At 43.2% G+C, this 27,381-nt stretch overlaps 1 protein-coding gene across 2 annotated transcripts in view; it reads right to left on the reverse strand.

Moving 5' to 3' along the window:
- Positions 1 to 1,754: 1,754 nt before the first annotated feature.
- The window catches only part of LOC106581863 (TNF receptor-associated factor 3 interacting protein 1), a 40,517-nt gene continuing 14,890 nt past the window's right edge, over positions 1,755 to 27,381 (reverse strand). Inside the window, exons 7-16 of one of the 2 annotated variants that reach the window (XM_014164289.3) lie at positions 22,836 to 22,859; positions 22,579 to 22,654; positions 22,413 to 22,430; positions 22,113 to 22,197; positions 19,561 to 19,653; positions 19,154 to 19,292; positions 17,475 to 17,511; positions 17,252 to 17,328; positions 2,125 to 2,348; positions 1,755 to 1,968 (exon numbers count right to left, since the gene is read on the reverse strand). In XM_014164289.3, the coding sequence (XP_014019764.1) occupies positions 1,803 to 1,968; positions 2,125 to 2,348; positions 17,252 to 17,328; positions 17,475 to 17,511; positions 19,154 to 19,292; positions 19,561 to 19,653; positions 22,113 to 22,197; positions 22,413 to 22,430; positions 22,579 to 22,654; positions 22,836 to 22,859 (939 nt within the window). In that variant the 3' untranslated portion in view covers positions 1,755 to 1,802. Of the gene's footprint in view, positions 1,969 to 2,124; positions 2,349 to 17,251; positions 17,329 to 17,474; positions 17,512 to 19,153; positions 19,293 to 19,560; positions 19,654 to 22,112; positions 22,198 to 22,412; positions 22,434 to 22,578; positions 22,655 to 22,835; positions 22,860 to 27,381 lie in introns of both variants that reach the window. The other variant, XM_014164288.3, reaches the window with a different exon arrangement.

Genomic DNA, 27,381 nt, shown 5'->3' on the forward strand with positions numbered 1-27,381 from the left:
CTTACAGTTTTAGACAGTAGGCAATGGCTATTGTGCAATTTGAAAATAATGTAGACCTACCAGCAAAACCAATGGAGCAAATCCCATAACATTTTCACATGGAAATAGCTTTTGATTTCAATGATATAGCCTACAGTAGTCTATATGTGGTGTTCAATGCACGCCTAAATTGCATGAGACTTAAAAAAAAATATAAAAAAAAAACATTAAAGGGCTTGATATTAATTTATAATTTTTTTACTTGGTCTGTAACACCATGGGCCAAATAGGTGATTGTAAATTGCATTATGTTGTATGATGCAAGAAACACTTTATAAAATACAACTAATTATAATTACCACACAGTGAATTAGACAATATAGGCTACCGCTCTGCATATTGGCTTATTTGCATATTCAAGCCCGTCTCAAAATACAATACCGCCCCTTTAATTAAGACGTAAGCTTTTTACATTACATTACATTTAAGTCATTTAGCAGACGCTCTTATCCAGAGCGACTTACAAAATGGTGCATTCACCTTATGATATCCAGTGGAACAACCACTTTACAATAGTGCATCTAAATCTTTTAAGGGGGGGTTAGAAGGATTACTTTATCCTATCCTAGGTATTCCTTAAAAAGGTGGGGTTTCAGGTGTCTCCGGAAGGTGGTGATTGACTCCCCTGTCCTGGCGTCGTGAGGGAGCTTGTTCCACCATTGGGGTGCCAGAGCAGCGAACAGTTTTGACTGGGCTGAGCGGGAACTGTGCTTCCTCAGAGGTAGGGGGGCCAGCAGGCCAGTGGTGGATGAACGCAGTGCCCTTGTTTGGGTGTAGGGCCTGATCAGAGCCTGAAGGTATGGAGGTGCCATTCCCTTCACAGCTCCGTAGGCAATCACCATGGTCTTGTAGCGGATGCGAGCTTCAACTGGAAGCCAGTGGAGAGAGCGGAGCAGCGGGGTGACGTGAGAGAACTTGGGAAGGTTGAACACCAGACGGGCTGCGGCGTTCTGGATGAGTTGTAGGGGTTTAATGGCACAGGCAGGGAGCCCAGCCAACAGCGAGTTGCAGTAATCCAGACGGGAGATGACAAGTGCCCGGATTAGGACCTGCGCCGCTTCCTGTGTGAGGCAGGGTCGTACTCTGCGAATGTTGTAGAGCATGAACCTACAGGATCGGGTATAGTTACTTTTACCTGACTGGCTTTTCAAAGACAGCTTGAAATGTATCCTACATGTTTTGTGCTCTTGTAGGAAGCAGTAACAACCCATGGCTGACCTATACTTATCTATAACTGGGCTAATAACTTGATTACTAGCAAAGAATATCAAGAAATGTGCACACGCTCTGATCTGAACTGATCTGAATAGCGCATTGACTCATGGGTGATTGAAAGACCGCTAGTGGGCAACCCCTGCCAATAGAACTCTACTCCGTTGTCTGCCTACAGCAAAATCACAGACTCAATCTTGCAAAGTTAGATTAGTTTTGGTTTGTTGCATTGAAAAGGGGCTGATATAATGTTGATTCGATCACAGAAAAAACATTGATCTATATAGTGCAAACTAATGGGGTGAACTCAGTGAAGTTCAATCTCTTGCGTCTCTGTGCAGCATGGCATTTCTTCTGCACTGCAGTCCTGGAGGAAGTGCGCGCCCACGCACACGCGCAGTTTAGAGGGAACATTGATGACAAGTAATGAAAGTGCAGTTGAGGCCTCCTCTATCATTTCGGATGTTACCAGACTAAGTAAGAACCCAGGCTCACCCAAACGCTTATTTTTTTAAGGGAGCGAACCCCTTTATTTGGACCTTGGCTCCCCCTCATGTTCGCGAGGAGAAGTTAATGCTGGTCACCATCTTCTGGACCTTATCCTCGTTCTTCAGGACGTTGGACTTGACAGCGCAGACCTTGTCCTGCTGCTCCTTGATAAGCTGCTCCAGCTCGGCTAGCTCGGCCTTCAGAGGCTCCACGGCGTTGTCCGTCACTCTGGAAATGACACACACCACAAAATATAATGTCAGTCCTGTGTGTGTGCGAATGGGTTGTGGGTTTTCGACATCTGTTGCTGCAGCAGGGCCTATGTGTTCTCCTTCTTCTCCCTCCAGGCTTTAGTGTGTAAATGTGTGTGCGTTGCCCTCTAACCTCTGTTCCTGCAGCAGGGCCTGCGCATGCTCCTTGTTCTCCCTCCTCCAGGTGTGCAGCTCGTTCTGCATGGCGTCCATGTCCTCCTGGATGTAGTCCATGATCTTGCCCAGGGGCAGGGCGCTGCGGCACACCGTCTGGATGGACGAGCGCAGCCGTTCGATCTCCCTGGACACCAGCTCCCTCTCCTTCTTCCTGGCCGCCTCCGACACCAGGCTTTGCGTCTGGAGAGAGGGATGAAGGGAAGGATGGATGGATGGATAGATAGGAGAGATGGATGAGAGAAGGAGGGATGGATTGAGTGATAGAGGAGAGAAGCCAAGAGATTTTTACTACAACATAGAGTATGGTTACATGCACACAATAATGTGATTATTGTGGATAATTTAATATAATAGTTTGATTCAGAAGTTTACATGCTTTGCAAAAATAACGATTTCCCCAATAATCCGGTTTACATGGACACATCTGAAATAAGGCTACCGCATGGCACTCTGATAAATGCATGTTTCATAAACTGAAATAAAATATCACATTTGTTTACATCCCTGTTAGTGAGCATTTCTCCTTTACCAAGATAATCAATCCACCTGACAGGTGTGGCACGTCAAGAAGCTGATTAAACAGCTTGATCATTACTCAGGTGCACCTTGTGCTGGGGACATTAAAAGGCCACTCTAAAAATGTGCAGTTGTGTCACACAATACAATGCCACAGATGTCTCAAGTTTTAAGGGAGCGTGCAATTGGCACGCTGACTGCAGGAATGTTCACCAGCGCTGTTGCCAGAGAATGTAATGTTAATTTCTCTCGTTTTAGAGAATTTGGCAGTACATCCAACCGGCTTTGCAACCGCAGACCATGTGTATGGCGTCGGCGTGGACGAGTGGTTTACTGATGTGAACAATGAATGCATATCTGTACACCCAGTCATGTGAAATCCATAGATTAGGTCCTAATGAATGTACACTGCTCAAAAAAATAAAGAGAACACTAAAATAACACATCCTAGATCTGAATGAATGAAATAATCTTATTAAATACTTTTTTCTTTACATAGTTAAATGTGCTGACAACAAAATCACACAAAAATAATCAATGGAAATCCAATTTATCAACCCATGGAGGTCTGGATTTGGAGTCATACTCAAAATTAAGGTGGAAAACCACACTACAGGCTGATCCAACTTTGATGTAATGTCCTTAAAACAAGTCAAAATGAGGCTCAGTAGTGTGTGTGGCCTCCACGTGCCTGTGTGACCTCCCTACAACGCCTGGGCATGCTCCTGATGAGGTGGCGGATGGTCTCCTGAGGGATCTCCTCCCAGACCTGGACTAAAGCATCCGCCAACTCCTGGACAGGCTGTGGTGCAACGTGGCGTTGGTGGATCGAGCGAGACATGATGTCCCAGATGTGCTCAATTGGATTCAGGTCTGGGGAACGGGCGGGCCAGTCCATAGCATCAATGCCTTCCTCTTGCAGGAACTGCTGACACACTCCAGCCACATGAGGTCCAGCATTGTCTTGCATTAGGAGGAACCCAGGGCCAACAGCACCAGCATATGGTCTCACAAGGGGTCTGAGGATCTCATCTCGGTACCTAATGGCAGTCAGGCTACCTCTGGCGAGCACATGGAGGGCTGTGCGGCCCCCCAAAGAAATGCCACCCCACACCATGACTGACCCACCGCCAAACCGGTCATGCTGGAGGATGTTGCAGGCAGCAGAACGTTCTCCACGGCGTCTCCAGACTCTGTCATGTCTGTCACATGTGCTCAGTGTGAACCTGCTTTCATCTGTGAAGAGCACAGGGCGCCAGTGGCGAATTTGCCAATCTTGGTGTTCTCTGGCAAATGCCAAACGTCCTGCACGGTGTTGGGCTGTAAGCACAACCCCCACCTGTGGACGCCGGGCCCTCATACCACCCTCATGGAGTCTGTTTCTGACCGTTTGAGCAGACACATGCACATTTGTGGCCTGCTGGAGGTCATTTTGCAGGGCTCTGGCAGTGCTCCTCCTGCTCCTCCTTGCACAAAGGCGGAGGTAGCGGTCCTGCTGCTGGGTTGTTGCCCTCCTACGGCCTCCTCCACGTCTCCTGATGTACTGGCCTGTCTCCTGGTAGCGCCTCCATGCTCTGGACACTACGCTGACAGACACAGCAAACCTTCTTGCCACAGCTCGCATTGATGTGCCATCCTGGATGAGCTGCACTACTTGAGCCACTTGTGTGGGTTGTAGACTCCGTCTCATGCTACCACTAGAGTGAAAGCACCGCCAGCATTCAAAAGTGACCAAAACATCAGCCAGGAAGCATAGGAACTGAGAAGTGGTCTGTGGTCACCACCTGCAGAACCACTCTTTTATTGGGGGCGTCTTGCTAATTGCCTATAATTTCCACCTGTTGTCTATTTCATTTGCACAACAGCATGTGACATTTATTGTCAATCAGTGTTGCTTTCTAAGTGGACAGTTTGATTTCACAGAAGTGTGATGGAGTTGGAGTTACATTGTGTTGTTTAAGTGTTCCCTTTATTTTTTTGAGCAGTATATTTCAATTGACTGATTTCCTCAGATGAACTGTAACTCAGTCAAATCTTTGAAATTGTTGCATGTTGCATTTATATTTATGTTCAGTAGATTTCTAAGACGCAATCATTCAGTTGTTACGAACTCACTTCACTCACGCTAAAGAGAGAGGCTTGCACTTCCGGTGCTGGCACATGCGCAGATCAAATACACTGCTGGAACGCCGATTAAGGTGTTTACATTTCCTAAAAATGTGAAAGATTGCTCAGAAAACCAGGTGTTTTAATTTGACCTTACGCGAATTAAGATAAGCAGAGTAAGGTGTTTCCATGACAATTGCATAAATCTGCTTACTACCACAAATCAGTTTAATATGAAATTATTCCTGTAGTCATAGAAAATTGGGATAATCTGGATTTTGGCTAGGGATAGGTCAGTTTCAATTATATGTGAATGGAGTAGTCTCCGATAAGCAGGAATTCTTGAATAATTCTGGAAAATTCACATCCGTGAGAGAGGGATGGAGAGAACCAAAGATTGATGATGATCTTGGACTTTGAAGTACGTAGGGTGGCCGTGGAATGGGAGAAAACCCTGCTACTGCTTGATGTTTCCCAGTGTTTCTGAGGCCAAGTTAAGCAAGCCTTTATTGTCCCAGGAAGGGCAATTCATAGTGATAACATTATGGGCTGCGAAGCAACTCTTCGTTTTGGATGTCCATAATGAATTCTTTATCTCTTTGCCACTGCCGCACACCTGCAAATGTGCACACACACACACACACACACACACACACACACACACACACACACACACACACACACTCCTCTATACCAGAGAGGCTACTTCAACTGAATCACATAAACCTTAAGGTATTCTACACTGGCCAGCAAAAAGTATCAAAATGCACGGAGCCAGACGCAGGGCTGCATTTAGTGGTTTAGGATTTCAAGGCAAAAAAATGCAAGGCAGGAATTATACAAACCAAGGCTGTGTATATAAGGATCAAACGCGTGGCTGAATTGTGCTGGCTAATGTGGGGGGACTAGCTGAAGGCCTCCTCTGTATAGTATGTGGTTGGGGGGTCCTGCTCTGCTATGCCCCAGCCACCTCACAGCCCTCAGCTTCAAGTTGGGAGGGGAGGAGAGTGTAGGGGCTCCCCTTGGCACAGTGAAGGCCAAGGATGTTTACTCAGCTGGGTCTGCAGGTCGGTGTGTGTATGTGGGACTGCAGACGCGCACACACACTAGACGGCACCAACCCGCACTCCTGTGGACTTAAACCCTTGTTTATTTTAGTAACAGGCTGTGGCAGTAAAGTTATTTTACTACAGTATTCAGTAACAACTACTGCACTTATCGCCCTTTCAAGTTTAACTCTTGGGCCAATTTGTGTCATTCTTGCCTCCAGATGGAAACACCTGCTTTTACGGGGCCGTAGAAATCCTACTCCCGCTACATGACAGTGTAAACTCCCCAACAACTTCCCCTTCAAAACAGATCAACTGTCATGTAGACTGGGTGTGAGGCCTGGTAGGTTAGCAAAACTTCATGTTGAGCGCTATTATGCGCTAACTCAATAATTACAGGTTAAAAACACACAAAACTATATAGAACTTAACTATACAAAAAAAACACTTCAAACTTCAACTCTGCTGCCTTTGCTCTAGGAAACCAGCAAAAATGTCTGACAGGCTGCCTAGTCTCCCCCTCCCTCTGTGGTTTGCAAAGTGTGCAAGGATTGAAATGTCTAATGGTCGTCCGCAATGTGGGTGGCTTTCCCCTCGGCCCCGTGAACACGGCGGCTACACAAACACGCCATGGCTCATTCGGCCCGCCGGCTGTGGTGGAGCACCGCGGAAGCCCAGCCGGGCTACGCTCTGTTTACTGTCCTCTTGCACAGCCTGACCCCCTCGGAAATTCAGGAAAACAGAACAAAAAGAAAACTAGTCCCTGGTCTGCGTGGTGCACTCTGTCCAGGCGAGCATAAATCAGCCCTTTATAGGGGCCTCTAGTTGGGCTCAGCGCGCTCCTTTTTCTATTTTTCACCCCGACCCAAGAACAATATTTATTTGGGGGGGGCAGGTTTTCCCATTAGCTCATCCAGCCCTGTTGGCCGTGGAGATCCGAGCCGGCAATCCTTCCTGGGAACAGGTGGCTCCCAGCAGAGACCTTGGAGCGCTGCGCATCAATTCCCTTTCTATTGTTTTTTTCCTAGGAGCCCCTAGTCAATCCATACAGGTAAGGGGTTGTCAGGGATATGTCATGCATTGCAATCTTGCTTTTCCTTGCACAAGAAAGTGTAAGGAAAAGTAACTAAGTCCCCTCTGGTTTCATGGTGTAAACAATGTGTTGCTGAGTATATCAATCCAAACCTGAAACTTTGCAAGTGCCACAATGTTTTACTGTTACGTCTTGTGGAAACTGGGTTTGATGGGCCTCTAGTCTCATGCCGGGGCTTTAGATCAAAACTTCTCACAGGCCTGCTGGCCTGGCTGCAGTGCAGGCTGCTAAGCTACAATGTGGAATTCATCCGAACCCTCTCATGCCTAATTTGCTTAATGAGAAAATGCATGCAAAGCACATGATTTATGAAGTGGTAATAAGGAGTTGGTGAGAGGGGGTGGGAGAATAACAGTCTTCAAAGTAAGGCTTTTGACAAGAAGAATGGGTTGCATGCGTGAAACCTGTTAGAGACCTACCAACCTCTTGGGCGTCATTAATTAAAGAAACATTAATTTAGCCACTGCTGGACCGTTTCAGGGCGGCGTATCAGCTTTCATAATGATGTAATAAGCCACTTCATCAACCTCAATTATCAGGCAACAAATGTATAAACCGCACACAACAACGGTGTAACAACGAGTGGCATGACATACTTAGGGTATATGACAAATTAACATTTCCAGTGACAGTGGTCAGGTAAACGCATGTTTCCTCAGATTTCTACCACGGTCTCAGTAGTCTCAACAGGATTTCCTTGTCTTGTCTTATTTCCTTCAGCCCCACTTTTATATATAAAAAAAAGAACAGTCAAAATTTGACACACCTAGTCATTCCAGGGTTTTTCTTTATTTTTACTATTTTCTACATTGTAGAATAATAGTGAATACATCAGAACTATGATATAACACATGGAATCATGTAGTAACCAAAAAAAGTGTTAAGCAAATCAAAATCTATTTTATATTTGAGATTCTTCAAAGTAGCCACCCTTTGCCTTGATGACAAGCTTTGCACACTTTCGGCATTCTCTCAACCATCTTTATGAGGTAGTCACCTGGAATGCATTTCCATTAACAGGTGTGCCTTGTTTAAAAGTTACTTTGTGGAATTTCTTTCCTTGATGTGGATTTAAACCCTTGAGACAATCAGTTGTGTTGAGAGAAGGTAGGGGTAGAATATACAGAAGATAGCCCTATTTGGTAAAATAACCCTATTTGGTAAAATAACAAGTCCATATTATGGCAAGAACAGCTCAAATAAGCAAAGAGAAACAGTCCATTATTTACTTTAAGATATGAAGGTCAGTCAATCTGGAAAGTTTCAAGATCTTTAAAAGTTTCTTCAAGTGCAGTCACAAAACCATCAAGCGCTATGATGAAACTGGCTCTCATGAGGACCACCACAGAAAAGGAAGACCCAGAGTTACCATTGCTGCAGAGGATAAGTTCATTAGAGTTACCAGCCTCAGAAATTACAGCCCAAATAAATGCTTCAGAGTTCAAGTACCAGACACATCTCAACATCAACGGTTCAGAGAAGACTGCATGAATCAGGCCCTCATGGTCAAATTGCTGCAAAGAAACCACTACAAAAAGGACACCAATAAGAAGAAGAGACTTGCTTTGGCCAAGAAACACGAGCAATGGACATTAAACCGGTGGAAACCTATCCTTGGTCTGACGAGTCCAAATTTGAGATTTTTGGTTCCACCCACTGTGTCTTTGTGAGACGCAGTGTAGGTGAACGGATGATCTCCACATGTGTAGTTCCCACTGTGAAGCATGGCGGATGTGGTGTGATGGTGCTTTGCTGGTGACACTGTCTGCAATTCATTTAGAATTCAAGGCCAACAGCATTCTGCAGCAATACGCCATCTCATCTGGTTTGCGCTTAGTGGGACTATCATTTGTTTTTCAACAGGACAATGACCCAAACACATCTCCAGGCTGTGTAAGGGCTATTTGACCAAGAAGGAGAGTGATGGAGTGCTGCATCAGATGACCTTGCCTGAACAATCACCCGACCTCAACTCAATTGAGATGGTTTGGGATGAGTTGGGAACTCCTTCAAGATGTTGAAAAAGCATTCCAGGTGAATCTGGTTGAGAGAATGCCAAGAGTGTGCAAAGCTGTCATCAAGGCAAAGGGTGGCTACTTTGAAGAATCTCAAATATATTTAGATTTATTAAAAAATAAAAAAATGGGTTACTATATGATTCCATATATGTTATTTCATAGTTTTGATGTTTTCACTACAATGTAGAAAATTGTAAAAATAAAGGAAAACCCTTGAATGAGAAGGTGTGTCCAAACTTTTGACTGGTACTGTATATTAAAAAAATGATATTATACAATAGGCTACATGTCGGTACCAACTTTCCTTGAGAAAATTGCGCTCAGGTACCTAAAAAAAGCACAGCACCAATGTTTGAGACCCAACCACCTCCAAGGGTCCTGAAATGTGTCCCCAGAGAGGGTGTCAGCGGTGGGCCAAAAAGCTAGGTATTATACCATGACGATAAGTCCAGTGTTGTTCAGGGGTTTCCTCTTTTTCGGGTAAAAAAGACATCGTCCAAATGTCCAGCAAGATCATAAAAATAGCTAGGAGTCAGTGAGGTGATGAGTGAGGTTAAGGGCAAGGGGGGTTACAGGATGCTAGGGTCAGTGTGTAGCCCCCTAAGGGGCCACAACTGAGCTCCCTGCCCTGGACCCAGGAGTACAAAGGGGAACCTCACCTCCCCCTAGAAAAGACTGCGGACAGAGAAAAAGGCTTGATTAAATTATGGAGGCTACGTCACAAAGGTTGAAGATGATAACATTAACTTATGTGGTTGGAATCGTTTGACGTGATCGAAGCGACTTGAGAAAAATAACACCTGCAACGACATGGTCTGCATTGGAGTGCAATCTCCGAGGCTCAGAAAGGTATTTCTCAGAAACCTTTTCCCATTCCACAGGAATCTGAAAATGCTGCACTTACAAGGGCAATATGGCTAATGGAATTCAGCCGGGTCGTTTCCTTACATTTCCACAAAAAAAAGGTGAATGTTTACGAAGACACAGGCCTGGTGGGGAGAGGACTATTTATTTTCCTGACGATTCTGTAGAGTATTCTGGCATTTCTCCTCCGTGACTCTCACTCAACAGCCATCCATTTGTGTGCCACGTTTATTTATACATTGCAAACCTTCATCAAGGCTAATTTGATGGGGTAAGAAAAGGGAGAGGGTACAAAAACAATCTTATGAAAACGCAGCTGCTACGAGGGCCCGAGTCTGTCTAAATAAAAAGACGGCCTCCGAGAAGTATCCTACAATAATATACAAGTGTTCTACAAGGTCATGGGGAAGGTCGTCCCCATAAATATACAGCAAATTCTTCTATGGTGCACTTTGTGTGGCGGGATATGGCAAAACACAAGCGCCTTAACTGCTCCAAAAGCACTTTAAATTTACAGCATTTCAGCCATGTTCTGAAAAAGCATTGGTGATTGCACTGATTCACGAAGAAGGAAAAAAAACAGAGAAGTTATTAAGTTCCTATTTCCCTAAATGTTAGGTGTAATCCTAAATCAAAGAGTGATAACGTCATACCTGATCAGGGTGTTTGATAAACGTCAGCGTTTAAGAATGAATCACAGCCCACTGTAATTTCAGACCTGTCACACCGGGGGACGGGAGAAGCTCAATATTTACATTTTTTAACCCTCCATGTTCTGCCGTGATTACAAGAGAGCAACGTCTCTATTACACTGACCCTCAACCCTATCACGTCGGGAAGGAAAACATTATAGTCCTTTATACAGCTGACAAGGCAAGGCCAGCAATGTCGATGGGGGGGGTAGGTAGCACAAAGTTTGGCCCGTACGAGTAGACATACCTTTCATTCGGACTGCAGTGTGCCCCAGCAACACACAGCCCCCATTAGATGCCTTATAACAAGGGACCTGGATTCCCAAAAAGCGAGGCGGCTGCAATTAGGATAACCCTGTGGGCTGTGCTCAGGTTGCTGGGGCGCACTGCAGTCCGAATAGAATGCATGTCTACTCGTACGAGCCACGCTATGCGCTACCTAACCCCCCCACCTCGAATAAGGGAAATTCTGTCTGATTATTTTGAAATAAAAACTACAAGGGGGCCGCAGTGCAATCTGAAGTATCGGGGTGGGTGTAGGTTGGGGGAGCTGTCCATCCGAAGACCAGCTGGGAATGGGGGGCTCCATCTGCTGTTGAGTCTCTACGAGCTAAACCCGTGACGGAGCCGGAACGCAGGACAGAGCCTGGCGCACGCTATGGAGATGAGAGCGCTCGTTCTTGCCGTTTCCCGCTCATCAGCAGCTGGCCTGGGACAGGCGACCTCGCTGGAGAAGAGGGATGGATGAGGGCTGGGGTTGGGAAAAGGGGGGTAGACAGGGCCTTTCTGCATGAGTGACGGGCGAAAATACAGCATCCATCAGAGTCGGGTGGTCAGCTGGGCAGAGAGCGGAGGAAGCAGCTCGCTTGGGCAGAAAGGACCACCCAAAACAGGCCGAGTCGTACAACCCACGTCGCTGGAGCATGGACAAGAGGCCTTCACACCGATTCACTATCCAAATATTGACTGTGAGAGCTCCCTTTGGCCAATAAACACGCTCGGGGGAACAGATGAGGTGCAGCAATAAGGGCGTTACGTCAGACTGGAAGTCATGTTCGAAGTAATGAAAAGCCTATCAATTATGAAATGTGGAGACAATAGTTTATGGTTGAAGCCCAGGGAGAGGTAGGGCAGGAGGCGAAGGTAGTGGGATGCAGCGTGCCCCCAAAAGGAGGATTTCTTTCTAAGGAAGACTCTTAAATTACCCCACAATGGGCATGCAATGTAGTTAAAGGAGTGGTTTACTATTTCTGAAGGAAATCTAAAAATGATGTAAATGGCATGTTATAGAAGGGTGCAGACACTTTGTGATTTCACTTGTTTTTGAGAAACTTACCCCAGCCGCAAAAGACTTCCTCACTGTGCACTGTGGGGGAGACCAAAAGACATGAACAAAAGCTCCAAAAACACCCAAATATGTCCGTTTAGAAACAGACACCCTCTCAGTATAGCGATGTAGGTCTTTAGATGTTGTACACATGAAATTGTGTCATTCCGAACTTTATCCGCAAAGGGATATTCAATTTTATGCAACTCGAGCAACTTTCCCCTCTAACAGCTGTGCTGCTTCGCTGTGTAGGCTGTGCAGCACAGCTGGTAGAAGAAACCTCTAGAGTCGCACAAAAATGGAACATAACGTTGCAGATAAAGTTTGGAATGAGACAATTTCATGTGTACAACATCTAAAAGACCTACATCAAGAGGGTGTCTGTTTCTAAAAGGGCATATGGTGGGATCAGAAATGATTAACACGCTTGAAAAAGCTAAAATTACTGTTTTAAAATCATTCAAATACTGAGCTACACTGAATGTACAAAACAATAGGAACACCTGCTCTTTCCATGACATACACTGACCAGGTGAATACATGTGAAAGCTATGATCCCTTATTTATGTCACTGGTTACATCGACTTCAAAATAAGTGGTCACCAACCTTTTCTGACTCAAGATCATTTTCTGGGTCAAATTGCAAGTCGAGACCTACCGCTCAGATATTTTTTTTTAACATTACTTAAAAAAAACTTAAGCCTATGCCACATTAACCAATTAAAACCAGTTCTGTAGCAATGAGGTATGTGCAGTAGACTATAGGCCCAATACATTATCTGCTAAATGACTTAAATGTAATGTAAATGTAATGTACATTATGACTGGCTATTCCCTGCCAATGTTGTTCTCAGATCATTTTGAAATATATATATATATTTTTAAATGTGTTACTGTATTTGATCACACTGGTAATAGATCATTTGTTGATTACTTGTAAGGCACAGTTGAGTTAGCATATTTAGCTTTTTACATTTTTAACTGGACTGATGGTCTGCATCTGATGGTCAGTCTGAGGGGAGGGAAGGAGCGGTGGCGAGGCTGCCTCTCACCCGACTCACCGTCCCGCCGCTCTCCCTCCGAGAGGACACAGTCTTCCAGCTGATGGCGAAACTTGCACTGCATCATTTCTGCCTCATGCATCAATTCATGCTGTTACTCCTATGACCAGAGAAAGTGAAATATTCCTTGATATTAAAAAAGACCCAAGTCCCTAATAATAACAGGGTAAGCTTATCGGAACACTTTGCTATAGTCATTTATTGCAGCTGCAGTGCTGGTTGTAGCTTGAGTGGAAGTAAGGAGAACGCGCATTCTATGGCTTATAAAAGTGTTGACAGTGCTGAATAACAACGTAAACATGAACTTACTCATAAAAACAGAAGCTCTTTGCTGTAAATGTTGAGTCTCTCTCTAGTCATGGTTTTAAAAGTTTTGAAATCTCACAGTATCAACTTTGCTGTGCGTTCAAGGCTCTTTTTTTTTTTTTTACAGTCTATGGCTCGAGGAAACTGTGCAGACACTGATCTGAGCTATCTGATTGGCTAGCGCTAGGCCAATAGGTGCACTTGATTTGCTCTCCAGGCCTGCCGGGTAGGCAGAGTTCTACCTTCAGACTCATGAATGGTTTAAAAATGGGAACACTGTCCAGTTGGTGAACACTGGTGTAGATGAAGGGAAGGAGACAGGTTAAAGATGGATTTTTAAGCCTTAAGACAATTGAGACATGGATTGTGTATGTGTACCATTCAGATGGTGAATGGGCAAGACAAAATATGTAAGTGCCTTTTAACCGGGTTTGGTAGTAGGTGCCAGGCGCAGTGGTTTGAGTGTGTCAAGAAATGTAACGCTGCTAGGTTTTTCACGCTCAACAGTTTCCCGTGTGTATTAAGAATGGTTCACCACCCAAAGGACATCCAGCCAAATTGACAAAACTGTGGGAAACATTGAAGTGAACATCCCTGGAATGCTTTCGACAGATTGTAGTCTATGCCCACGACGAATTGAGGTTGTTGTGAGGGCAAACGTGTGCGCAACTCAATATTAGGAAGGTGTGCCTAATGTTTAGTACACTCAATGTATATTGTATACTACATTTAAAAAAATATATATTTAATACTAATACAATTGCTCAGAGAACAATATTTAACAAGTAAAATATGTATTTCTCAAATTATTGGACACCCTTGTTTACAATGCCTTTCACCTTCCGAGTATAACGACACAGACTTTTTCTAAAATGTTTTATGGCATTGGAGAACACATTGGGAAGGATCTTAGACCAATCCGCCTTTCAGAATCCTTCCAGATACTTGAAATCCTTCATCTGCCCTCATGGACTGCCCTCGTCAATTCAAACCACAGGATTTCAATGGTTTTCAGGTCCGGAGACAGATGGGCATTGCAGAATGTTGATTTTGTGGCCAATTAAGCATTTCTTTGTGAATTTTTAGGTGTGCTTGGGGTTGTCTTGCTGGAAGATCCACTAGCAGCCAAGTTTCAGCCTCCTGGCAGATGCAACAAGGTTTTTGTCTAAAATATCCTGGTACTGGGTAAAGTTCATGATGCCGTTGACCTTAACAAGGGCCCAAGGACCAGTGGAAGCAAAATAGCTCCATAACATAAAGATCCACCACCATATTTTACAGTAGGTATGAGGTTCTTTTCTGCTCATGCATTCTCATTTCAACACCAAACCTACCATAGGTGTGCGTGACCAAAGACCTCGATTTTCTCTGAGCAATTGTATTAGTATAAAATAAACATTTCTAAGATAAATTTAGCATTCAATATAGTTCAGTATTTTGTAAATACTTTTTGTTCAATGTCAATTTCAGACCACACTTTATTTGGGTGTTTTTGGAACTTTTGTTAATGTCTTATAGTTGCCTCCACAGTGCACAACGAGCAATGACGAAGCCTATCGCAGCTGGGGTAAGTTTCTCAAAAACAAAGGTAGTATCTGCACCATTCTATAACATGCCTTTTACATAAAAAAAATAGAGATTGACTTCAGAAATAGGAAACCACTCCTTTAACATAAGTTCAAATCAGTAAGGCTGGTCTGAATGCTTATCCTCGGCCTACAAAATAATTCACATTGCATCCTTTATCATGGGCACAGCTGGAATTTGTCTGTGATGTGTACAAATCTTCTCATCAACAGCACAGCGTCATGTCACGCCTCCTCCTTTACTGTCAATTAGCCACGTGCAGAATGTCAGTCACCTATTACCCTATAGCCAATGAGCACAGTTGAATAATGCAACTTCACAACGCTTGCTAAAAACCCTATGGGCCAGTGGAGGCTCCTCAGAGGAGGAAGGGGAAGACCATCAGTGAATTTCATTAAAAAAAAGTGAAACACTAGAAAAGTTATGCTTTTTAGATAAAACTATACAAAATATATTTACTTCACCAAATAACGCATTGTTTTGCAATGAAGGTCTACAGTAGCCTCACCAGCACTCTGTAAAATCAAATGTTATTTGTCACATGCGCCGAATACAACAGGTGTAGACCTTACAGTAAAATGCTTACATTGACTTCAATACAAAACCTAGGAGGCTCCTGGTTCTCACCCCCTTCCATAGAAATTCAGCAATTATAACTTTCGGAGGACGTCCTCCAACCTATCAGAGCTCGTGCAGCATGAACTGACATGTTGTCCACCCAATCAAATGATCAGAGAATGAATCTATTACCAAAAGGATTCTAGTAGCCATGTTGACTATGACGTTAGCTAATATGGTGACAACGATGCAGGCTGTTTGTAGCAGAAAACGGTTATGATATGAAGGTTTGGCTAGGAAAGGTTTTTTTGTCTGGTCACAGACAGCTGATTTGTTGTACACTGAAGTCCACAAGCGAAGTGAAAAGGTGAGAGGAGGAAAGCGCGTAGATGCGAGAAGGAATTATGTGATCATGCTGTTTATATGTGGCTGCTATGAAAGTGAGCTGTGTTTGCGTGTGATCAGGGGTGTATACATTCTGAGCCGATTCTGTTGAAAAATGTTTCTTAAAAACGGAAGCAAACAGAACCAAAAAGGGATAAACATATCTGAATTTGTCCAATAGAAACTCTCATTTGCAACTGTTGGACTAATGATTACACCCTAGATCAGCTAGATGCAGGCAAGAGTGTGCAAGGTGGTATTGAATGGCACGGTCATCCTTGACTATTCAAATTTTTCTTGCGACCTGTGCACCTATGTTGTAAACTTTCATTCATAGGCTAGGTTGTAGCAACCTTATGATGGGTATAGGGAAAATTTGAGTATCATGTAGTAGCCTAAACCTATCGATGCTAAATTGAGCTGGGTGAATGGAATATGAATGACAGTGATCCAATATGCTGTAATAGAAATAAGGCCACGCTCATAATAGAAAAATAAATCAATTAAATCAATAAAAAAAAATAAAAAAAAGAGTAATCCGCCCTCACCTTAAACGGCACCGACCGCCACTGCTATGGGCACAATGACCTTGCTCTCCTTTCACTAATGGGCATACATCTTGTGATGTATTTAAATGACGGCTTACCCCTTGTTTCTCTCACTTGCGTCTTACAGCAAAGTATCATCGCCGACCCGCCACCTCCCCCAACTGAAGGCTGTCATCAGAACCTCTTTTTCCCAGCTGGTGAGTTTCGATGCCAGCTGCCCAGCATAGGGCTACCTGCCATCCCGGCATCTGGCTATGGGGGCCGTCTATTGGAGACAAGGCCATCTCTCAAACTATTGACTAAACTTTCAAATTTGCATTTTTGTCTGTTGTTCATTCAGTTAAGCCTGTACTCACTTCAAGTAAACATTTTTACTGCACTGGGCCTTTAAATTTATGCAGTTCATTCAAATCCATTTTCCATTATAAATTATACAAGTCGGTCAGTATGGGAACAAGAAATATATCTATATACTTTCTCTCAAACTGGTTGTTGTGACTTGGCACTCGATAAGCCTAATTTAGATAGCTTTTCACAACACTTTCTCAGCCAATAACACTTACAAAACCACTTTCTCAGCCAATAACACTTACAAAACACAAAATGTGAAACGAGCGCATTAAATTAGTATACAAAGGGTTGAGACATCTCGCTGATGCAATCAACCCACTTTATGTTGTTGTTTCTCTAGCTCCACTGAAGTGATCAAGATTTTCAATAGGTTTTTGCAATTACACTTCACTCCATTTGCGATATGCTTTCTTTAGCTAATAGACTGTATGCTTTCGGTTTTGCAACCCCACATCCCTAAGGTACTGAATTTCCAGAAATAACAGTTTGATTGAGAGATACGGAAACATCTAGAACTGAGTCACAGGAGAGGAATGAGAGTTGTCAGTCGTTATGGCGTCATTGCATTGCCCTCTAGTGGAGATCAAGATCACTACATCTGTAGGACACCCTTGACATCTTACCTGGTCTTTGGACTTTGGAGATGATGGTGATGTTTCAAAGTCTTTCTTGGTTTCAAGGATTTTTTTCACCAGCCCACCTGTGGATAAACAAGGTGCAGGAGTTTTAAAAGTGTTGGTAATTTACAGTCCCATTGATATAAACCAAGTTGTAGAAGTACGTACTAGAATTCTTAGCACCTACAAGGCCAAATTAAGTGATTGTTTGGCTTGTAAGATTGCTTACCATGCTTCTCATCGCCTTGAAGTCCCACTGAAGGGTCCTGTGGAAGAACAAAATAGTGGCGTAACAATTAAAAATATTTAGAATGAACAATGCTGATGCCCTCTTCTCTTGGATACAACTTATAATAGTTATCCATTTTAGGGCCTGAAATATGTTTCTAAATGTTTCACTTCCAACATTGAACCATGAGAGCTTGAGCCTGGATGTGCAAAAAGTAATAGAGGTACGGCATTCTCAGATCTATTTTTCATAACGTAAAACAAGAGAGATATGCACAGTTGAATACAGAAGTTCACATACACTTAGGTTGGAGTCATTAAAACTCATTTTTCAACCACTACACAAATTTCTCGTTAACAAACTATAGTTTTAGCAAGTTGGTTAGGACATCTACTTTGTGCATGACACAAGTAATTTTTCCAACAATTGTTTACAGACAGATTATTTCACTGTCTGTAAACAGTGAAATAATTATTTCATTATTTATAAACATTATTTCACTGTCAATTCCAGTGGGTCAGAAGTTTACATACACTAAGTTGACTGTGCTTTTAAACAGCTTGGAAAATTCCAGAAAATATCATGGCTTTAGAAGCTTCTGATAGGCTAATTGACATAACTTTAGTCAATTGGAGGTGTACCTGTGGATGTATTTCAAGGCCTACCTCCAAACTCAGTGCCTCTTCACTTGACATCATGGGAATATCATGGGAATATCAAAATAAATCAGCCAAGACCTCAGAAAAAAAAATGTAGACCTCCACGAGTCTGGTTCATCCTTGGGAGCAATTTCCAAACACCTGAAGGTACCACGTTCATCTGGTACCTTCAAGTATAAACACCATGGGGCCACGCAGCCTTCATACCACTCAGGAAGGAGACGCGTTCTGTCTCCTAGAGATGAAAGTACTTTGGTGCGAAAAGTGCAAATCACAGGTACAAAAGTATCTATAGCCACATTAAAACGAGTCCTATAATCGACATAACCTGACAGGCCGCTCAGCAAGGAAAAAGCCACTGCTCCAAAACCGCCATAAAAAAGCCAGACTACAGTTTGCAACTGCACATGGGGACAAAGATCGTACATTTTGGAGCAATGTCCTCTGGTCTGATGAAACAAAAATATAACTGTTTGGCCATAATGACCATCGTAATGTTTGGAGGAAAAATGGGGAAGCTTGCAAGCCAAAGAACACCATCCCAACCGTGAAGTACGGGGGTGGCAGCATCATGTTGTGGGAGTGCTTTGCTGCAGGAGGGACTGGTGCACTTCACACGATAGACAGCATCATGAGGAGGGACAATTATGTGGATATATTGAAGCAACATCTCAAGACATCAGTCAGGAAGTTAAAGCTTGGTCGCAAATGGGTCTTCCAAATGGCCGAAAAGTTTGACCCAAGTTAAGCAATTTAAAGGCAATGTTACCAAATACTAATTGAGTGTATGTAAACTTCTGACCGACTGGGAATGTGAAAAAAGAAATAAAAGCTGAAATAAATCATTCTCTCCTGTTATTCTGACATTTCACATTTTTTAAATAAAGTGGTGATCCTAACTGACCTAAGACAGGGAATTTTTACTAGGATTAAATGTCAGGAATTGTGAAAAACTGAGTTTAAATGTATTTGGCTACGGTGTATGTAAACTTCCGACTTCAACTGTATGTGCTCCCTCACCATCTCCATGTCGGGCATGTCGGGGGGAGGAGGGGCAGCCTCCTCCACCACAAACTGCTCATCTTCATCCTCCTCCTCATCCTCAGAGAGCTTCTTCCCCTCCATGATGACAGCCGCCGGGAGCTTGGCACTGGTCAGCCTGCAACACACACACAGGGCTTAGAGGAGGCAATGGAGCAAAGCACATATCATTTTCTCGGGCCCGGGTTCAGTCGCTAAACATTGTGAAACTTTGCAGATAGAAATGTCATGGAATAGAGCTGATGTGACACCTAAATCTACACGTTTTCGCTAAATCATACATTTCGAAAAGTTCCAAAATGTTGTGACCTGAATGCAGTGCTGCTATGCTGACAATTGTATCATTCATAGTGACAAAGGAAGTAAAAAGTATGAGGGGAGGTCACCTTTCGGCTGGGGTCACGTCAGCATAGCTCTCCTGCCTCTTGAACCGAGGAGGGGCAGGCCGTGCGCTGTTGGGCCGAGGTATCCTTCGGTTGCTGGTTGGGAAGATGAGAAGTCAAGCCACACTAATGAATGATCAGCCACAGTCAGAGTAATGGGGAATATTTAAGATGAATAAAGTGAATATTTACTCAAGAGTAAATAACACAATGCTTAGCATATTTATATGTTTTCCCTTTCTGTGACACACATTTCAAGTGTTCTATTTGTGACACAAATTTGTGTCACAGGTTGATGGTCACTTGCCTCTAGACTGTTATTTATTAAACTCATTCTGTCGATAGTGATTGACGTCAGACTGAAGGTACACTTAACAGACGGCACACTGATATTATATTGATGACCTTATGAACATTGTGTGATTCTGTAGCAGCTGGCAAAGTCACAGTCTTTTGTTGTGACTTTGTACAAGCCTCTCTGGGTGGTATTTACAGAACATTTGGTACTATGTGATTAGAGGGCCTGTTAGACATGTTCTATGCTGGAGGCTGTTTTTCATGTTGCAACTTGTATTAAACCAACTTGATTTATGATAGACTATATATTTATTTATTTTTTATGTTACCTTTATTTAACTAGGCAAGTCAGTTAAGAACAAATTCTTATTTTCAATGACGGCCTAGGAACAGTGGGTTAACTGCCTGTTCAGGGGCAGAACGACAGATTTGTACCTTGTCAGCTCGGGGATTTGAACTCGCAACCTTTCAGTTACTTGTCCAATGTTCTAACCACTAGGCTATCCTCGACTGCTCTCTTTTTTGTTCACCTGGAAAGTCATTTAATAGTCAGTAAACCCAACTCTCTCTCACCAATATCCTCTATTATATATAGCAGGGTTTCTCAAAGCTGATCATTGGGACACACTGTGTATGCTGTACTGTACTCTAATTGAGCATCAATTCAACACCAGGAATTAGCCATCAGATTGGTTGGTTCAGGAGAACCATTTAACCAAGAGACTCTGGGAATCACATATCTTCAAAGAATCACAGATATTCAAAGACAGATAGACAGGATCGGGAGAGTGTGAAAAGTTACTGCACTTAGTTAGAACAATTATTCACATACTAGCCAGTTCATTCAGTCTAATTGGAGTAGCTGGTTGTAGTGAGAACATGAAAATAGAGTGGTCCCCAGAACGAGAGTTGAGAAACCCTACTCTATTGGGACCTCAATTGCAACACTAACCATTCAGTCAGTCACTCACTCTACCATGGGATAGCATGTGTTTGATGTTACGCTGAGAAGAATATAATTGAGAGTGGGGACTAGCAGAGCAATTTGTTGTGGTGTAAAAGAGAGAGAAAGTGGCTAATCAAATGTAATGAGGGGGTTGAGAATACACAGGGGTGGCGTCCCAAATGACACCCTATTCACTAGATTTAGTGCACTACTTTTGACCTGGGCACTCTATAGAGAATAGGGTGCCATTTGGAACACAGACAGTGTTAAGTGCACCCATTGAGTGCAGCGGTTGATCAAAAAGGAGAAAGTGGAGGGTTCGCATCAGTGAATGGAGTTCTGTTTTTGTAGCATGTTTCGAAACTCTTTCTATCCCACCGAGAAGAAATTGGCCAAAACTTCAGTTTTAAGCAGTGAGGTTATGGGAGAGACCATTTCAATTGTTGCTGACTGTGCAAATTGAGCGGTGCCCTCAACAGGGCATACAATTAACACTTGACAAATGTGGGTAGATTTTAGGTATTGGCGGGTACGAATGTCTATTTCACAAGCCACTTAGGTGGGTGGTCAATTTGCAGGGCTCTACATTGCGAGTATTACATGTCAAAAGCCAAGTAAGGGCACATGTGCAAGTTGTGATTTATAGCAGAGAAATGCTGCAGTAGCTGTTTTCAAAGTATTTCTGAAGTTTTGTTTCATAACTGCAACACCGCATGGCTGGGGAGCTGTGCGCAGTGAGTTAAGTGCAGGTAGATTTATTTTTGGAGGCGCTGCACACAGGCTTAACAGTTGGTCTAATTTCCTCGAAAGTCTACAAAAGTAAGACTGTCCTCATATTTCTTGACTATTTAAAATGTTTTGTTCATAAGCTTGGTTGTTTTTCCATGTTCGTTTGAGTCTGCTGCTTCAACTGATAAAGAGACGCATCTACTACTAGTCAGTTCCAAAATCTCACACACACAGACAACTTGAGTGGCCCCCCTTACCACGGTAACCTACCGCCCTTAAAGGAGCAGCTGAACATTTTGTCTCATCTGATATTTTGGTTAAAATGAAATTACTTTCTTACTAAAACATTTCTTGTTTTAGAAACATTACAAAGCATGGTTGGTCATCAGTTTTTTTTAATGTAATTATGGACCCAAAAATATTTTTGCTGGTAAAAGAAATCTGAGTGGCTAGTAGATTTTTATTTTTTTATTTTTTTAAATCGACCTGAAACAGTGGCTGGTTGACCAAAAATAAAAATGTTAGCCCATGGCCCTCAAACCCTGCTAATTTGCTTAAATCAACTGTCAAACACCACACAGACCTGTGGGCCATGTGGGCTGGCACTGCGTCTGTGGCATCGCCGTTCTCCAGGGGGACTGGCCTCTCTGCCAACGGAGTGTCTCCATCTACAACAACACAACATGATGCTGACATGAGAACACACCTTCTCACATCTTTCATTGGAACTTACAATCGATGGACTTGATAGCAAGAAATGCTGATGGCTAGGGCTTATAGAACAGAGACGCATAAAAATGTCCACCCTGGATCACTAAATGAAAAAGACACACCAGCGCCATCTACTGAGAGAAGGTATATGTGCAGTGAGAGAAATACTCACCTCCTTCACCGTCAGACTCTTCTGGAAAATAGGCGACAAAAAAAGTATTGGATTTTTTTTATTTCTCTACTCATATTATCGTGTAAACAGAAGTATGACTTTAGTGAAAGGCTAGAAGGCTGGGATATTTGAGAGGAGCAGAGGGGCTGGAGAGAGGGGTTTTTACCTTGGACTCCTGCTTTGGGCATGCGCCTCTGCCCCTTAGCAGATGAAGGCCGGGGTATTCTGGCTGGATTGTCAGACTGAGGAGAGGAAGGGAGGAGGAGAGAAGGGAAGAGAGATGGAGGAGGAGAGTAGAAGAGAGGATGACTGAATAAGTGTGTCCCATTCATGTTTATAAGTGCACACACACTTATAAACATGCAGGGTCATTCTTAGAAAAAGAAGGACATAGGCAGCCCCGTTTTGAAAATAAGAGGTTACCTGTTTGTCTGTGACTTCTGCGGCCTATAAAAAAAGAAAGAAAACATAGGGTAAACAATAGATTAGCAATTTAATCCAGGCGTGTCCGAAACTTCCACCAAACGGCGCTACAATGGAAGTAAAGCGGTAGGAAACCAACCTCCTATGGTAAATGGCATAGCACTATTTCCAAAGCATGGCATGACCAGCTACGCTAGGCAATCGTAGTAAACTCCCACGGAAAACACTCATACCATACTACCCAGTTTACCCTTCCCAGGTCTATGCTTTATAGCTCTAGCGAGCTAGACTAGGGAGCATTAGGCTAGACGGTCATGGAAGAGATACCTCTTCAGCTGTATCAATAGGCTCCAGTGGAAGCTTCCAGTGGCAAGGAGCACAGAAATCAACCATTATCACACTGATAGCACCATAGAAATAGCCTACATGAGTATAATATAATATTCTCTAATATGTAAAAGGCCAAATGGATGGCAATTTCATCCTGGTCTATGGCCATGCGGTACTAGGACGAGTGGTCTATGGTAGCTAAGTCAAATCTGTCACACAACTAAAGCACATTCAACATCAGTCCATGAATGTAGTGATAGTCTATAGCCGTCTGAGAAAATGTGGAGACTTCTTTTTCCATCTCTGGTGGTTTGACCTCTTTTACTGAATGAAGAGTGCTGTAGATCAGCAGTCCCCAACCTTTTTTGGGCCACGGACCGGTTTAATGTCAGACGATATTTTCACGGACCGGCCTTTAAGGTGTGGCGGATAAATACACAAAATAAAATGATACGACCGGCATAAAAACGGTGGTATTTTTTAAATATAATAATAAACGTGAATCCACTGTGTACTCGTATGCAACTTTATTAGCAGCGTCCTCGTAACATCGCACCAACAACATAACATGAGTAACATCCTCTCTGCCCCCTAACACTCTCTGGTCGCTATGGTAACGTTTAAACATGCCTTCAAAATAAGATACAACACAAAAACAAATATAAAGTGCATGAAAAATACAACTCACCATAACGCTAAAATCAGTGGGAGCCCTGAGCTTGTTTCTCTGCAACGAGACGGTCCCATCTAGGGGTAATGGGAGACAATGACACCCGAAGTGTGTTGCTTATGTCCAGTCTACTCCGTAATTTAGTTTTGGTTGCTGTCACTGCAGAAAATCCCGCTTCACACAAATAGGATGTCGGAAATGGCAACAGGGTTTTCAGTGCCGTTGTGGCGATCTCAGGGTATTCTGCCGTGACTTTAATCCAGAACACCGGCAGAGTTGTTGTCTCGAACATACTTTTAAGGCCGCCGTCATTTGAGATCTCCAGCAGTTGATCTTCTTCTTGCATAGACATGCTGGATTCACCTGGTTTGTTGACAAATGGGTCGCGGATCCATTCCTTGGCAGTTCGTGGGTCTTTTGTGGTTAGGAAGTAGCGCTCAAACTCTTTTAAAAGCAAAGACAGGTAATCATGCACCAGCTGGGACAACGAAGGCTCGGGCTTAGTCTCTTCCAAAATCCCTGCGAATGTTTGAAACATGTCAAATATACCTCTTCACATGCCGTCCCCACAAATCCAGTTTGGCTTTAAATGCAGCTACTTTATCTGCCAACTTGAAGACAGATGTCATTTTCCCGGGAAGTGACCGATTGAGTTCATTGAGCAGGTTGAATATGTCGCACAAGTAAGCGAGTTTTGCGACCCATTCCTCGTCACTGAAATGTGCTGCCAGCGGTGACTTTTTTTTCCTGAGAGAAATCTTTGCAGCAGCTCTCGTAATTCAAACACTCTGGACAGCGATCTACCTCTGGATAACCGTCTTATTTCTGTGTATAAGAGAAGGTGTCTGTGCTCCGCGTTCATCTCCTCACAAAGCTGCTCGAACAAGAGTGAGTTAAGGGCATGTGCTTTGATGTGGTTAATAACTTTAACGACATCATTCAATACGCTGTTAAGTTCTGGTGGTATTTTTCGGCTAGCCAGCATTTCCCTGTGAATGACACAATGCGTAGACTCACATTCAGGTGCAACCTCCTTAATCCGAGTAGTTAAACCAGACAGCCGGCCGGTCACGGCAGCAGCTCCATCTGTGCATATGCCGACACAAAAAGGACCATTTCAGTTTTCCTGATTTATAATCATCCAGCGACTTGAATAGTTCTGCGGCTGTGGTTTTGGTCGGCAACGATAGTGCACATAACATATCCTCATGCACATCCTCCTGATAAAGATATTGCCTTGATGTCAATATCTGTAGACTCGTCAACCTGGAGTGCGTACCACGGTGATGTATTAATCCTCTCCAACAATTGTGTCTCAATATCCTCTGCTATTTCCTCAATGCGCCGAGTGACGGTGGTAGCCGAAAGAGGCACCTGTGCTATCTTTTTAACCGCAGCCTCTCCTAGAAGTTCACGGCAAATGTCTTTAGTGGCGGGCAGGATCAATTCTTCATCAATGGTGAATGGCTTCTTAGCCTTAGCAATACGATTAGCCACCAAGTATGAGGCTCTCAGTGCACTCGCATTTGTTGTGGTGGCCCTCAGTAATTGCTTCTGTCCTACTTGTTCATGCTTTTTTCTTTCAAAATACTCCGAAGGCTTGTCTTTTAATGCAGGGTGCTTGGTCTCCAAGTGGCGAAGCAGTTTTGAAGGCTTCATTGCCTCAGAGAGCCGGTCGCCGCATATTATGCAGAGCGGGCTTGGTGCGCGGGAATCACCTGTCGCGATAAATCCATATTTTAAGTAAGACTCCTGGTATTGTCTGTTAAATGCAGCTTTCTTTTTCTTGGAAGTCGTAGGATCTTCTTCTGTCTCCTCACTGGGCCTTTTCCACTTCGCAAAGAAACTTTCCAAAGACGTTTGTTTTTTTACTCATTTTGCTAGCTTGTGGGTTTAATTTTAGCGGCAACGTATCACGTGACCGAGACAAGCGTCAAGAGTAACGGATGTAACAGAGGGAATCCGGTCATTTTTCAAAATAAACATCGTTCAGACTCAGATAATAAATAAAACGGAAATAAATGTAAGCTATTTATTCTTTCTCTGCGGCCCAGTACCAAATGACCCACGGACTGGTACCGGTCTGCGACCCGGGGGTTGGGGACCGCTGATATACAGTGTCAGCGTTTGTGAACACGATGTTTGATGTACAGTTACAAGATGACATGGCGTCGTACCCCGGGTTGTTCTGAACAGAAAGAGCCTACGTTTGTCTATTGTTAAAGCAAATTTTCAGTGGCACACACACACACACACACACACACTTGAATGCACTCATGACTAGGGCTGTTGACCCCATTACCGCCACACTGGCAGTCATGAGTCATAACTGCAGTAAAAAATGTGTTTGTAGTAGCCAACTCGCTAACGATCATCAGGTCACTAATGGCCTGGTACTCAGGGCTCTATTGTCCCTCTATCCACTCTGACATCAATGCAAACGCATTCGAAAATCACATCAAACACTCATTATCAAAACAGTATGTGCTTTTAAAACTCACTGTGATTGATCAATTTAAAGAAAGAAGTTCAACAATAGGTTGAAACTGAGTTTAAAACATGGTCCTCGTGGATGTTGTTTCAAAGCCTAACAGAAAGATCTGTCCATTTCGTTCTAAGGTGATAATTCAAAAACACCCATATGCATATTAGAGATTATGCATAACCATAGGCCTATATATAAATATATATATGAGCCCGAAAAAAATCCAGAATTAAAATAATGATTGTGTCGTTATACAATACATAGCCAACCGTATATTACACATGGCAGAAAAACATTTAAAAAAATACTGATTTAAGATATCTTTGGTACATAGTTGGTCTAGCCTACATTAAACTCATTCAGATTTATCCAACAATTATAGTGAATTTGTTTTAGATTTTGAATAGCCTAGTAATAGGACTTTTTTTTCTCTTCACAATTACAACTGGCACATTACCTTTAACTACAGAATATCTCACCACATCTCCTCTACTCTCTCCTTTCTTCGGCACACAGAGAGAGGGGCTGTCAACAGCTTTTCTTTTTTTACATTTAAAACTAGGCAAGTCAGTTAAGAACAAATTCTTATTTACAATGACGGTCTACTGCGGCCAAACCCTAACCCGGATGACGCTGGGCCAACTGTGCGCCACCCTATGGGACTCCAAATCACGTCCAGTTGTGATACAGCCTGGAATCGAACCAGGGTCTGTATTGACGCCTCTAGCACTGAGATGGAGTGCCTTAGACCGCTGCGCCACTCGGGAGCTTAATGAAATATGTTTAGTTGTGAATACATGTTATGATCGTTGTTCCCGAACAGATTTCACTTGGTTTCCCATACTTGGTGTATATTCCATTGATTTAATAGAATTTGTAAATGTACCAAAATGTGCTGATCAGAGGCTTGTATGCAGCTTGTATGAGTGGTGCTAACCATATTCATATTAACTAACATTCAATTACCATGAGACCGGCAGCCTTTTGCATGACAATAACCGGCTGACAAAATGTAATGAACGCCAGAACCCTACTCATGACTCCTTTCTACGCGCACCAAA

This window comes from Salmo salar, chromosome 21, assembly GCF_965601325.2.
Source record: "Salmo salar chromosome 21, fSalSal1, whole genome shotgun sequence".
Classification (NCBI taxonomy): Eukaryota; Metazoa; Chordata; class Actinopteri; order Salmoniformes; family Salmonidae; genus Salmo; species Salmo salar.